We start from the raw sequence: 16,045 nt of genomic DNA on the forward strand, positions 1-16,045 counted from the left end.
TGCATTTAATTATTCATTTATTATCCGATTTGGAATATCACGTTTATACTCTGTCATAATTAACACACAAAATATATACGAGATAATTTTATTGGTTGGTTTTTGTTAATTTTTAACTATGTTTAATTAATATAATATAAACAATTGACATGATAAAGAATCCCCATTGTTATACTTTTTACACGATTTTATTAGCTTGAAACAATTTAGTTGATTCTATCCATTAGAGCTTGTATATTAGTTTTTTTATGTAACTATATTTATTATAACATACTCATGCATACATACATTTCACATGCCAACCTGACGCAGTCCTTTCGAAGTTCATCTAAAGCAATAAAAGTGACAGTCTTATCGCGATATCTTAAATCTTTATTCAGTTAAGTATTGATAAGATCGGATTATCGAATGAGGCCATCTGATTGTATCCCTTTCATCAAGCCGCTATTTATTTACTGTGAAATTAATTTGATTAGAGTGAACTTTCTAAGCAAAACTACACGGAGGTTGTAATGATCATAATCTTTATGGATATACAAAAGATATATCAGGGAAATGTTGGGAATTTCATTGTGTTTTATGAGAAAGTTTACCCGACTACAAGGCAGGCATAGAAAATTCTGGAATTCGGGTTGATGGAATGATGCAATTTTTCTAGTTTACCTGACTAGAAGGCAGGCACAGAATATTCTGGAATTCGAGTCGATGGAATGATGTAATTTTTCTAAACTCGAGGACGCATTTTTCTTTTGTTTTATGTGGTAGCGAGCCACTGAACTGGGGGTTCGCGTGAAGGTAAGCGATCACCACCGCACAGGAATATTCGCAAAGGTAAAATCTCTGCGAATGGTACAATACTATTTAATTTTAACATGTGCCGTGGAGCAAGCGCTAAAATCGAATCATCTTTAACTCCCACTTCAAATAATAAGGTACGGATGAATTCAAAACATCTACATACAAAATCAATCAGATCTTCACCATTACTAGAGAAACACACCATAGACCACACACGATACAAGAGTTACGTGTAAAGAGATTATTTGATATACAGAGTACACACTATTTAATCCAGGCAGTCGTGTTAGCTTTTAAATCCATGTTTGTCTATAAAGGGGTGAGTTTTACACGATGTAAATAGGTTGCACTAGGCATAATAATTTCAAAGTACCAACTATAATCCTACTAATCCTACTATCCTATCCTACTAATATTATAAATGCGAAAGTTTGTAAGGATGTGTGTGTGTTTGTTGCTTTTTCACGCAAAAACTACTGAACTGATTGCAATGAAATTTGGTACGTAGACAGCTGGACAGGTTGAATATTATATAGGCAACTTTTTATCCCGATATTCGTACGGGATACGGACTTACACGGGGGAAACCTCGGGGCGCTGCTAATAGATTAGGAATGTCTTTCACTAGGAACGTTTGTATACGTGGTTCAATATTCAGCTTAAATATTTTTCATGATGGTAACAAAATCATTCTACTCTCTTTTAAATGGACACTTTCAAACACAATGGACTTTCTATATTATTAGAGTATTCATCATAATCAGCCCATCTATGTTCCCACAGCTGGGACACAGGCCTCCTATCAGGGTTAAGGTCATTATCCACCACGCTGGCCAAATGCGGGTTGGTAGATGACACGTCTCGTCGAATTTTTGATTCTCAGACATGCCGGTTTGCTCACGATGTTATCCTTCACCGTTTCGAGCAGTGGCGATGTTATCCACATGTGCAGATAAATTGAAAAATCAATTTATTTCCTGCACTTTCCTGGTCTCGAACCCCGACTTATCGATTTTTATGTCCAAGGTCCTCACCACTGAGCTACTACTGCTGTATTAGAGTATAATGTTCAGTATTTCAGTGTGATGAAGAATGTAGAAACAATGCAATAATAAGCAACAATAGTGATTAAATACAGGTATCATTCGTACATACTTGGGCATGCCTGGTGACGACCTGGACATTAACAGGATACGCAAGCCCACAAGTATAGGACATTTGCAAAGGGTTTTCTACTGCACGAATATTTGCACGCAACTGAATGACCCGGGTAAGGTAAAAACTAAATATCATACTTTAAGCTGCGCTCAAAGGGCGTCGAGTCAATAGACTTCCGCAAATAGTAAACGAGTTATAACATGTTTGTACAAGAATCACGCAGATTGTTTCATGCTTGGCATCATCCACAGGATTTTTAATCTGAAATTAACATTACTCAATTGTCTACTATAAGATAATGGGTTGACAGTTGTAATTCAAGAAGTGTTAAAGGAAATAAAGGTTAGCACCATGTGGTAATCAGCTGCCCTATAAAGTTGGTCACGGTCATATTTTTAACCGACTTAAAATGCTGAGGATGCTGTTTGTTATGTCGTCGTACAACTATGAACTATTTAATTGTGGTTAGTTTATTTCATAATTTTTCATATACGAATAACAAAGGCTTTCAAATAGTTTTAAAGTTGATTCATATTTTATTTAAGTTCTCATACAAAAGTTACTACGTAATTATTTTCATAGAGAAGCATTCTTTATATTCTTAAAATTAGACCGAAGAGAAAAAAAATACAGCAAAAGAATTTAATGATAATATAAAATATTTTTGTTTTGACCTTGTTTCTTCCCAACATTCAACGTCATTAATTAAAAATCAGTTTTAATACAACAGTGCGTGAGTCGAAAACCATTTGCAAGCGTGAATCAAGTAAATATGCAAGTCTGGACCAGTTTTATCAAACTCAATGCTAACATCAAAGATAATATCGGGCGTACGTAAAAGGTACTGTGTGAAATACCATAAGAATGCGAAACTGGCCCGAATGAGATGTCTGGTGTTGCCATTACAATTTAGGAATAAGTTTTTTTAAATTGTATATTATACAATAACTTAAGTGATTATTGTTTAAACATTTTGTATCTTTAAGCAATTGCTTGTAAATGTAGGCACATGGTATGTGAGCATTCAATATCTCTTATAAATAAAAATCTGTACGTAAATGAAAAGAACTTTCCAGAAACGGCACCAAATAACTTCAAACACCTATATCGAAATTAAATTTAAATCTCATATAACGTCACGCATTGAAAACTAAATAGAAACCTATGAAATTGATATTATACTTCAAACAGTGATATCGGAAAGTCAGAAAGCTCCATTTTTACGACGGACAGCCTGAACAATCGGATTATAAGCAGATTATCTGAACATATTGCTCAATAATAAGATAATAGATAACTCGTATAGTTCAAACTTCCATTGGCAATTGATCGAACATAATTTGATATTAACTATAATAATATTTGCTTTTATGAAGGTATTAAATTGTGTCTCGTTAAATATTCGATTTTACGTAACTTTTGAGGTTATGGTATAACTTACGCCCACGGAATTCATTAAAATGCATCTATTCGAATAACAGTTATTGAGGACGAGGTATTTTTTCAATTCTATCAGATTCTGTAGTCATTGACGCATATTTCGTGAATACAATTTCATAAGGAATTAGACATACAGTGAATTCAAAATAAACCTTTAACAAATGGCTTTTCTATCAATGATTTAGTGTTATGTTTCAAATATCTAATTCACATTTATATTATTGGTTATGTATGTTGGTTGGATGATTACAATATTTATCTCATTAAAATAATGAATGCGAAACATCTTACGATTATCATAAACCCTTACAATAGCATTAATAAAATCTCATGTAATTAATGAGGAGCCTAATTAATTTTTATTAACTCCGACGCAAACGGTATCTAAAGCTTATTTATTATTATATTAATTATGCATCATGCTAATCAAATTGAAATCAATGGATATTATAACCAGTAATGGCCTTGTCTAGGTCATCGAACTCATAGATTATTAAGATTAAACATTATTTATTATGTTATGTATCTTACTCTGGTGCAAAATTTTCTGGCAGTTTCTAGAATTAATTTGATTTTAATGCATTTAACAAATGTTTAATGCGCAGGTGCGATAAGGGTAAGAAATATATTATGTTTAAAAAATTTAGCAAAAGGTCTTACCTATCTATGACGCGCAGGTTTCAAGCAGAAACCACGAAAGTTTTTCTATAGCTAATTTATTATTCCGTTTCATAAGCTACATCACTGCCAAATATCATCAAAAACCGTTTAGTGATTTTCGCGTAAGAATAACAAACATGCATGACCCAACTCTAGGAAGCAACGTATAATTATGCTACTTAACACTGAATTTCTGTAAGGCAGCTTCCTCAGAAGCAAGCACAATAGTCGATTGTTATCCTCTAATGCCCATATTCTTAGCGGTCATCATTGACTTTTGCTAGGAAATTCATTTCAATACACCAGTTCCTTTGCATGTTGTAATTATTATTTCTTACTACATAAGAACTAGAAGATTCTCAAAGCAAACATGGATATTGGAGACAACGTTATAGGGAAACGGTTTAAACGGTGTAAGATATATCAAATGTTATAAATAGCCATCTTAGCAAGCCTAAATGGAGATATAATGAAAAAGCATTAACAGCTCGTATAAATGAATCGGAGAAATATATATATACCAATATTATAAAGCTGAAGAGTTTATATGAACGCACTAATCGCGGGAACTACTGGTCCGATTTGAAAAATTCTTAGTGTTAGATAGCCCATTTATTGAAGAAGGTTATAGGCTGTATATGTACCACGGGTGAAGCCGGGGCGGACCGCTAGTTGTAGATGAAACTGCAATGCTTCCACGAGCGAAACTTCACGAAAATAGTAACACATATTAAACTTGGCTAGCAGAACAATATCTACGCTAAAATAAATTTTGGTTTAAAAAACTTATAACACACTTCAAGGATAAAATCAGCCATATTATCTCACTTGCACTTTAATACAAAATATACGCAAGGAAGTTATTACATTTTGGCATCATAAGAATCTATAAGAAGAAAAACTCACGAAAATTTGTCCCTGATTGTTGATAAGTACACAAAGTTACAATTAATTATGTCCGTTTAAAGACGGTCAAGATAGAGTCTAAGGAGTCAGTTAAATACATTCAGGTGCAGCTAATAAAAGTATGAAAACAGAGCGCTAACATTTAGTTATGATAAATTCTTAGGTCACGGCCACACTCAGGCATTCAAACTACACCATCCAGTTATCGTGACTAAACTCAACACACCCAATATCAATCTACGGAAGTGTTTGTTTTAAAATCTATTGTGTTTCAAGTCTGCGAGGTTATTTGTATAGCGGGTAATGGAAGCAATGATTTGTTTTTACATACGAACTTTTTACGAGTGAACTAGTTTTGTGTGCAGATAAGTAACAAATAAGATTGTAATAGCATACACACGCTTAGTCAGCGTGTTTTTATTGTCTACTAGACAAGTTTTGGACCGGATAAATAAGATATTATATAAGAACAGAAATATCGTGAATGAAAAGGCAGGAGACGTCAACGCCTTCAAGAAGATATCATCAGAACATTTCTATATCCATGAATAATAAGCTGCAAAGTAACTAGAACATATCCTATTTTCTAGTCACGTTACAATTTATTAATTCATAATTTTTACATTAATATACTTAGTTAAATGGACAAAAAATGTTATAGAGATGGCACTGCAAGTTTAAACATAGCTTTTTCATTAAGCATTCTAGAAATATTGTCTAAAATGCGAGGTCTAAATGTAACTCACTTCTAAAGGTAACCGCAAAATATGCGCTTGCTCACATTTTCTACCATCGGGCATAGTCCCGTGATTCCTCGAGGCACACCCACACATAGAAACAGTAATTACTATAACCGTCTCCTTCTATGCCCTTAAAAAGAAAAGGAGAGAGGATAACTTTGCAAAGGCGGTCTGGAATAAGGTACGACTAAATTGTTCAACTTTTGTAACGATATTCAAACTTTAACATGCTTATTAAGTGTGCTTCAATACTTGATATAAATATAATGTGTGTATAATATAACGTGTATGAATAATCTAATTCATTTTATAATATGTTAATATTCTAAAAGATAAATAATTATATATATAATTAAAGTAAATACTTTGTTTTTCGTATTAATTTCTTAAATCAATATGTTTTCCGTTATCCGTTATTTTCATATATCAGAAAGTTTTAAGTAAGATATTAGTCTTTAGAAGGTAGGAAGTTTTCTGAGTCATATGCATATACCTACAATTTGTTTCATCACAGCTGAGTAATCATTCCCTTACGCGATTGTAATACGTTATGTGAAATTTTGTTTAATTGGATAACATATTTTTACCGTATAAATAATCTATTAACGTGTACAAGAAATTTTGTTATAATGCATTTAACAAAAAGAATACACGTCATATTATCTTATCTCCGTATATTTTTGCACTAAATTAAACGTTGAAACCTGAAAAACTTTAAACAAATTTAGATATATAGGTACCTAAAACAAGATTATAAGTCTTTATCGGTCACTATTCTAAATAATTAGTTATTCAAATTTTGTATCTAGATAACAAAATTTTAATTTTAACAAGACAATCCTATTTTACGAATTTATTTGTACCTATTTAATAATCCTCTTTGTTGTGAATTTTGTTTATCGACTATATTACCACAGATTACGACGTAAATATAATGTAGCCTTCGTGTTTTTTGGCAGCTTAATAAACATGCAAGAACATAGGTCTGCACGAGCATAAGCTAAAACCAAACAGAACGTGTTTTGTTTAATTTAATTCGATGCACGATGATTACATGCTTCTATGTTTGTAAGTATTAACATATAAGTGAGCTATCAACAAAGACGTAAACATTGAGAAAATTATCAGACAATTAATAGTTAATATTGGATAAAACATGTCCCATTGCTCTTCCTTATACGGGTCTTATCTTTAATGTACCTAGTCAAGTTCCAAGTTTTACAACCGTTTATTAATAAACTCCATTTGCATTTCGTACAGTGAAATATTACCACCATCATGCACTAATGAGATTTAGTAAAAAAAACATACCTAGACAGCTGAGATTAATTTTCTCCTCAGAATCATCATCATTTAAGTACTCCAACTTTTTAGAATTCATTTTCAATCCACATATGCACACATTTCACACACACATACACAGTTGTTCAAGTTAATGCACAGCACTGTTTTTATTTGAATTTGGAACGTTAAAATGGCGGCGCCCGCGCGCGACACAACCAACGCAAACCGTATCACCGACGCGAATGATTCTCAATGAGTGAGTGATCAGTGACGCCGATGACGCCACGCACACATTCACAGCAGGGCTAATCTGATTATTATTATTGCTATTTGCTATTGTTCTAATTCCTATTCTGTGAATGAAATAATAGTGCATCCTTATGGTTCCGATTGCATCGTAATAATTGCAGTCTATGTCATAGGTTCAATACCACATTGCAACTTAAGACGATGAGAACATAATATTACTTTGTTGAGTAAAAACTTTGTAATAACAATGCTATTATTGACGCTTCATACATTTATACAATAATTTTGGAATAATCACTTAAAAGTAGATAAATTTACACCCGAATAAAATAATAAATACTGACGTTATGGAAAGCTAACAAAAATAAAGAGCTGTTCGTATATCACTTGGCCATACCGTTCATTATTCTGCGTGCACGCAAATATCAGATCGAGTACACAATGAGCAAATTAGTGGAAAGGGTCGAAGCTGGAACCCTATTGTTTGGGCATGCGCACCATCCATCCCTTCGAATGTAGTTTAATTTAGACTTTGCCGCGTTTCGCACGCAATGAATCCCACAGATAAAATATATTAATCATATCAGCAGGATTATTCTTCATTGAAATATTTAAATATCGATTAGTTTAATATTTATTTCGTTTATTATTTTTTGAATTTCTAGAATTTATGTTACACTAAGTGAAAGTTTCCGCAGAAATCTATAATTTAACGTAACGGAAGTATAATCCTATTTCATATATTTTATATAGATAATAAAGTAAACTCCACGATTACCATTGGATAAAATAATGACCTACCATAATGTATATACAGCCAGTAATCATAAGTTTATATAATTCAATCATGCCTGTTCATTATATTATATTTATCAGGAAATATAACTTGGTATTAATGTAGTTGAATCAGAGTCTAGTCTAGACAGGGATAGTTCAGAGATTTAAGCGTCTAGGTTCTAGTGAAAGTTGTTAGCGGCTGAATAAATAGGTAACAGATAATAAAATGAAAAAGTTAGTGGAGTAATAAGCATTGTGGTTTATGTTCCTTGAATGAGCACTAGCCGAGCTAAAAAATTTATAATTATCCCCGAAATAAGTTAAAGTATGTTCAAATGTTAATCAAAATCTATTTGGTTCATATAAGAAAATATAATTAATTAATTAAGTTAAAAGATAAACTAAGAATCTAATTAATAGTATCTACATCAAGACGGAGCGCCATTTAGGTTTCCCGCCATAAAGAGAACATTTTAATATTTCTAATCATCGTTCTTTACGATAATTCCAGAAATTTTCAATTAAATTGATAGCAACATCCTTGTTAAACATTAACTGTTAAATCCAATAAAATTACACCTTATAATTAAACCAGCTAACTCGTAATGATAAAATAACGACAAATGAAAATTAATCGGCGACACGGCAAGCGGTCCTAAAAATTGATATAAATAATTAATTGGGTATCACGTTTAAATATTTTATGGGTTGCCATAAAAATTTGATCGGTCAAGCGAGCTTCCTAACATGATACAGGAGACACAAAGGGAGTAAAAAGTCAAAGTCGTTCCCACAGAACCTCTTGGGTTGCCCTATCGTTCGAAAAATTTCGTCATGCATCTATATAATTTGGGGGCCATTATGAACCGAAAGGTTTCTTTAGGTAAGTGAAATGATTTCATATTTACGGCGATCGTTGATTTAAAATAAATTGTTATTTTGAATTTTATTATCATTTGCTTTGTTGTTAATGTATATTTTCATAGTCCAGTTCGAAGTGATTAATAATACCTGTGTTTTTCTCACTCTTTATTAATTTAGACTAGATTATCATTGTATAAGAAAAATACCTGCCTATTTGTTTAATATAGTTTAAAAATCGAAAATTATCGAATCTGAAAATTATCACATCGAGACGATTATAGCTATTTTATTTCGAAATTGAACATTCCCATCAGGATATTTTTCACGGGGAAAAAATCGATTAAGCATAAAATCACAGAGGTGATTAAAAAATAACAATAAATTATTAAAGTCTTTGGTTTATGAAATGTTTATGGGCAATCTGATTACAGCTACTTTCGCGATATTCGGTTTTACGATGCAAGTCACATCGAGATGTTTATTACGTGATATTGTTAACGATATGTTAAAGGCAGTTTTTAATATATTTGCGAGTTCAATTGGCTATAATGATTGGGCTTTATGCGGTTATGGGTTTGGCAAATGTTAATTTGTACATGTTTTTGTGTCGTATTGTTATATAACGTTAAAATTTGTAAGTATTTCTTACGCTTGGCCACGAAAGTGTAATTTACTTGAAATGTAATTACAAACAAATCTAATAGCACCATTGTGAGACTCTTCTATATACTCGTATTAAAGGATAAGGTCATGAACAAACCACACATTGTGTTGTAAACTCATTAATAATTACGTTGTTAAGTGCATCTTTCTCTTATTCTTCGTATATATATATTTACAAATCAAAAAAAGGCTATAAATAACTAGACTTATTTTTTTTATAGTTGCATATCTTATATCTTTAAACGAGCAATTCTTGTATATATATATATATATATATATATATATATATATATATAATTGGAAACTCGGAATCGGCTCCAACGATTTTCATGAAATTTAGTATATAGGAGGTTTGGGGGGCAATAAATCGATCTAGCTAGGAATCTTTTATAGAAAATGTCATATTCCTCTTTTATTAGTGTTTTGTCGACTTAAACTTACTTTTTTAACAAATAGGAGGCGTTTGAGTAATCCCAATTTATTATGACTCTTCCTGACATCTATTGGCGAATAATAATACTATAAATGCGAAAGTTTGTGAGGATGGATGCATATGTATATGTGCGTCTGTTACTCTTTCACGCAAAAACTACTGAACCGATTGCAATGAAATTTGCTTCGTAGATAGCTGGACAACTGAAATAACACATAGGCACTTTCATACCGATATTCCTACGGGATACGGACTTACGCGGTTTCAACCGCGGGTCACGGCTAGTAGATGTTTAAATCATAAACATACATACACACTGAGTGTGTGTTTACAATTGTTGACTTAAAAATTGTAAGGAAAATGTTTATTCTACGTATTTAATTAAATACATCAACTAAAGTAAATCAAATCTCCACAATCACATATAATAGGAGCATTGTCAAACCTGATTATATTTTCAATTGGCAAATATATCATTAAATTTTCCATACAATAAATACAACAATATAATATTACTGTGCACTGGAAATCCATCTTTCTATGCTTTTCTTTCTATATTACAGTATCTAACAGAGATTCTAAATGCCATTGTAATATAAAGTGGTGTTAATTTAATATAAGCGGCTTCATGATTGGCCTAATTAGTTAAGTCTATATTATAATGTAAGACATGCGTGCGAGCGTCTAAAAGAATTAAGAAAATATAAATTACACGAATAAAACAATGAATTACTGCGTTATTGTTATAACGGTAGATTAACTGTTATATTAGGATGACATCCGTTTGCAGACATTGGAGAATCGTGGCCGGATAGGAGGCCCGAGGTCTTTTTCCTCGCCCTTCCCAGTCCATTCCTTCCTTCCTGTCGTCAATCCTTTCCCTATTCCTTACTCCATAAAAGCAGGCAGCGCATTCGCAAAAGCACTGCCTCTGCGTATATTCATGGGCGGTAGTGGTCGCTTATTATCAGGCGAACTACAATTGGCCGCTATGAAATAAAAAAAGAATCCCTTGAATTAGACGACGAATCTCTGCTAATATAAAAATAAAGATTATATGCTATGGTTGCTTGTTTATCTGTTACGAATTTTAAAAATTATTCGAATTAATTTAAAACTGGCTATGCCATTGAAAAGCTATGAACATTTCCCATGGTATAATATTACCGAGTGATGAATGCTATTTTTAAAATCTACAAGTTTGAGCCACCGCTCCATGCGAATTTGTTTAACATTAAAACGTGCAAAATAAATACAATTTCCATCCGAATGACATTGCACAACGGTACATCAGATTTACGATTTTTGAGAACTAGATCTCGATTCCGGGTCATAAACGTACAACGGTGCGTCATTTGCATAATGAGCCATTCTTTTGAAGCAGTGCTTCTTAAAGTGCAGTATTTGAGCGCTTCAGGCTATGGTAAAACAATATCGCTTCAAGCGCTTTGAGAACGCTTACATAGAATGAATATTGGAGTAAAGGTTTTAACCTTTCTGATGAATGATTTATCATATTTTCTCAATCACATAGGAAGGCTTTTATATAAGGCGATGAATAATAAAGAATTAAACTTAACTATGACATGTTTTTGAATCGGCATAAAAATACAAGGCGAAGATTATTTTCAACTAGTTTATTATTACTTTTTAAGTATGTGTATGCATTACGAATCAAAACTGGCAGCCATCGGGTTGTGTCTGATATAATTTTTTTGGTATAACAATGAGCATACCTACATTATGGTAACAGATAGATGTATACTAATAACCATAACATTACGTATAAAACAATACGTGGGTGTCACAAACTAAACTTTGAGCTACAGTGGTTCGAAACAGAATTTTACTTGAAAAAATATTTATTGCGGAAACCCACTCGCGGGGACACTCAATAATTACAAAGTATACGAGCACTATAAATCAATTTAAAGTCAATTTGTAAACTGACCTATCGGGTGAAAGTTTTATTGCGCGATTTCAGTTTGAATATTTTACAAATATACTGTGACTGAGTTTTTATACCTACATTTTCTCATTCATTTTCAGTGTTTATTGTTAAAAAATGTGACGTTATGTTTTTCGACTTTTTCAAACCTTTTTCTTTACATGCTTTTATTAGCTTCACCTGTAGGTAAATTTTAATCCTTGTACATTTGTATATAACCGGCTCCTTTAGACTCGAATTGGGCACTATTAAACGAATATATGTAATTGAAACTTTATATATTTATCAAGATAATTTCATAAGTTTATCTTATTATCCTTATTGGCATAGTAAGGCTGAAATAATTCATCTGACGTATACTCTGTATAAGAGCAATTGAATTTAGCTGATTCATGAGAGCGTGTTTTTTGTAAGTTAGGTATATTTATTGCTATGCCTTTTTTGAGTCTTTTGAGAAGCGGAATATCATAATTACTTAGTCTTAAAACGTAATTATATAAAAACACAACATTTATTTATTAAACTTGATATTATGTGAAATGAATTAAAAACTATATTTTATTTTATTGTGTGATAGGGCAGCGCTTGACTACCATCTCGCCTGCTGGTAAGCGTAGATGTAGTCTAAGATGGAGCGCGCTTCCCTAACAGTTACCTGTTCACTCTACTTTAATAAATAAAACACTATTCTATATGCTTTATTGAATCAAAATGAGTAGGTATACTAACTGATAAACGTTAAGGTTCTTGTAACTACCTTGCGCCCTAAAAATCTCATTTTCAAACTACTTTTTACTCATATAGAAAATCGTGTTCTGTCCCGAGATTAAAGGAATAAATTCGACATTTTATCGTTATTAGTATTAATATTGAGTGTACATTAAATATATTATAAAGTACTCGATAAAAAAACAGTCAACTTAATCGAAATATAAATTTTATCAAACAATGTCGAACGAAATTCGTTTAAAAGCTTTAACTCATTGTGATTATTTTATAATGCACTAAAATAATAATTTGTGATTACATAAAACCCATGTACCATTTTCAGTGATATTTTTATCGCCCCGAAACGGGCGCACCATGTTTGATACAGTTGCGATCGTTAAATGTGTGATTAAGTGTTTTAGTTTTTAGGTTGATTTTTATATTATTCTGTTAATTTATGAATGCATTGCGCACAAAATTTGCATGTCAGCCATTGTTTAAATATACCCGTTACGATCTAGTTAGCAAATAAACTTTTAACACCTTTTTATAACAATTTGAAATCAAATAAAACTTATTATCATAATCAGTCCATAACTATACTTAGTTAGTTAGTAGATTAGATTATAAAAAAATTATGCATTTTGTGTGCATACAATTAAAATATAGGTTATATTTAATACAATGACATTGATAATAGTATATGTTATCTGTGGTAATACGTACATATTGCGCATCTATTATCCTTCTATTAATATAAGTATACATTCACTTTACATACTATAAAAATAAAAATCCATTTATTTGTAAAGTATGTTAAGTGAATGCCTACTAATATTAATAGAATGAGAAATCATTTTTACTATTTCTTTAAATATTTTAACTATTTCTTCTCATTTACCCGCGGTATTATTTGTAAACTCATAAACATGCCATAAACATAATAATTAAAAGGAAAATGCAGCCTACCTGATATGCGATAAGGGATCAAATCTGACCTTTCATGCCGCAAATTCCAATCAATGTCAATACAGCTTTTTCGTGTACATTCACAGACAAACACGAAACTATGTGTATCCCTACCACTTTTTACAAAAGATCCACCCAACCTTATTAGGTATCCTTCTTAAAATTCCTACCACGTACGTGCCTACGCTCCAAACATATTTTGTCGTTCAAAATCGGACTTTTCCCATAACGTTTTTTTAAAAAAGACTAACATTTTCGACGGATTTATGTGACAAATGTGTAATAAATATGCGTTTAGGAGTTTGAATTTATTTAATTTATACGATTATTTATTTACGTAAAGGTTTAGATTCATCATTTTTTTAATTCAGAAATTTCTATTTATGACCTTTATAAATAGAAATTAGTACAGTTACTTTAGTATAACATACGTCTATAGCTAGAAAATACTCAAATAAATTTAGGTCAACATAAAAAGCGCTTTATGCTAAGTTAAAGTTGACTATAGAAAACTTATGTGCTAGCCCAGGAAATAATCTAATTCTGAGGGAATTTCCAATTTATACGTTCATTATAACTTCATTGATAGAAACCAAACCTCTTTGTAAAAGATCTATGAGTAAGATGAAATAGTTGTAATATGACACTGCAATGAAATCTTGTTTTAATATAGTTTTTTCGGTGTTGACCAGAATAATTGTCATAAACCGTAGTGTTAAAAAATCATTCGTTCCTGTGAGCGATAACTATCTTAATGTCATATCTCCTGTGACCACCATCACGCGATACATTTGTGAGATAGCAACACCTTCGTGTGTGATTTGAATATTAAAGTTTTCGACCCTTTGACTCAATAGACATTTAGTTTTTGAAGTGAAAACTTTAGGCGCGTTGAGCGTTTGGTAGAGGGTAATATCCTCGGTTCGCGTCACCGACATGCTAATGATAATAGTATATCTATAGCTATAAAAAATTCCATATAATTTTTGCATATAGTTTTAATTACTCTCAACTTAATAGTTCCGTTTTCACTTCTATCGGCAGTCCCACGACTGCTACTGTTTTTTTTTAACAAGATAGTTCTGGAGGTTATATATCCATCACGTCATACTGCTCATAAGTACTAACTAATATTAAAAAACGAAAGTTAATTAACACGCGTTTAATAGCTTCAACTGTATGTTTGTATGTAACCAAGCTATTTCGACTAGATCGATTTATTTGAAACTTTGTACACTTAACAAGCAACGAATTAATTTAAGATTTTTTCATATTATCCTGATAAGAATCGCCAGAAGTCAATAAATTCCATACGTATATTCTGTATAAGAAAGAGCAAGAGGTAGTCAGTTGATACTGTAGTGTATGCGCAAACGCATTGGCGTGGCAGTCGCTTACCGGCGTAAGCGAGTGAGCACGTGTTCTGGTCTTCGCATACATTCACATTGCTGAGTATTCAATAACGTGTGTTTTATTGGTATTTGAGTCATTACAAGTGGCGACGAGGATAAAAGTGAGTACACGCTTAAAATGAATTTAAAATAAAAAATAAACGAGGGAGTGATTACGTTGTTAGTGTTTGTTGCCTATCGATTGTTTGTGTGTAACTTTGTTTTAATAGCCTATTAGAAATGGCTAATGTTATAATAATATGGTATAAACAAATGAATAATCATTATACGTGGAGATACGTACGCACGTGATATTTAACCAAATTTAAATTGTTAAAGAAATGATTTAATACGCAAACCATATTATTATTAATTTTTTATTTAATACTTAATAGGCAATTAAGCACATACAACTATCCCTCATTAGATAAGAATGGCCATGCATTTTAACAATATTAAATTGAAAAGAAAGAAGGTCATGCAATAATAGGATTCTATGCATACTATGAAATATATATTGTGCAAATGTACGCAACCTAACGCAACCTTCCCTGAATTATACTGACATAAAATTGCTTTTATACATTTTGAAATACATAAAGAAGTAAGTTCGTGTTATTTCGGTTATTCTATTGTGTTGAACTGTTTAGTAGCTTATTGTATCTCGCTAGAAGATATTGTCACCTACCCACTTACATTTTAAATTTTGATTTGTATTCACCTACATACTGCGAGTGTAAAAAAAAAAAAAAGAAAAAAAAAAAGTAAAATAAATAAATAAATAAAAACATAGCAGTATGTTTGCACAATTTATACAGAGAATCCTAACTATCAACAAAGTTTAAATTAAAGGCTACGCAATGAATATGTAAAGGGCCACGTAAGTTTATAAAGAAACAATGTTAAAGGACTGTTTGTGTTTAAATACCATAACCACAAACATATTAATAAGTCCACGCAATAAATACAACTTACAAATTTTTATAAGGCTATGCAGTTGTAATACTGTTACTGATTTTCAGTATAAAAGCCACGCAAAAGTAAGAGTCAATATTTT

At 31.7% G+C, this 16,045-nt stretch overlaps 1 protein-coding gene across 6 annotated transcripts in view; it reads right to left on the reverse strand.

Moving 5' to 3' along the window:
* The window catches only part of LOC119833962 (protein TANC2), a 189,733-nt gene that overhangs the window by 108,039 nt on the left and 65,649 nt on the right, over positions 1-16,045 (reverse strand). For 4 of the 6 annotated variants that reach the window (XM_038358217.1, XM_038358216.1, XM_038358218.1 and 1 more), the window contains exon 1: positions 7,014-7,239. The exons of the other annotated variants lie outside the window; for them this stretch is intronic. In XM_038358217.1, coding sequence (XP_038214145.1) covers positions 7,014-7,083 — 70 coding nt within the window. In that variant the 5' untranslated portion in view covers positions 7,084-7,239. Of the gene's footprint in view, positions 1-7,013; positions 7,240-16,045 lie in introns of those variants that run through there. 6 annotated transcript variants of the gene reach the window in all.

Source organism: Zerene cesonia, chromosome 18 (assembly GCF_012273895.1).
Source record: "Zerene cesonia ecotype Mississippi chromosome 18, Zerene_cesonia_1.1, whole genome shotgun sequence".
In the NCBI taxonomy this organism is placed as follows: domain Eukaryota; kingdom Metazoa; phylum Arthropoda; class Insecta; order Lepidoptera; family Pieridae; genus Zerene; species Zerene cesonia.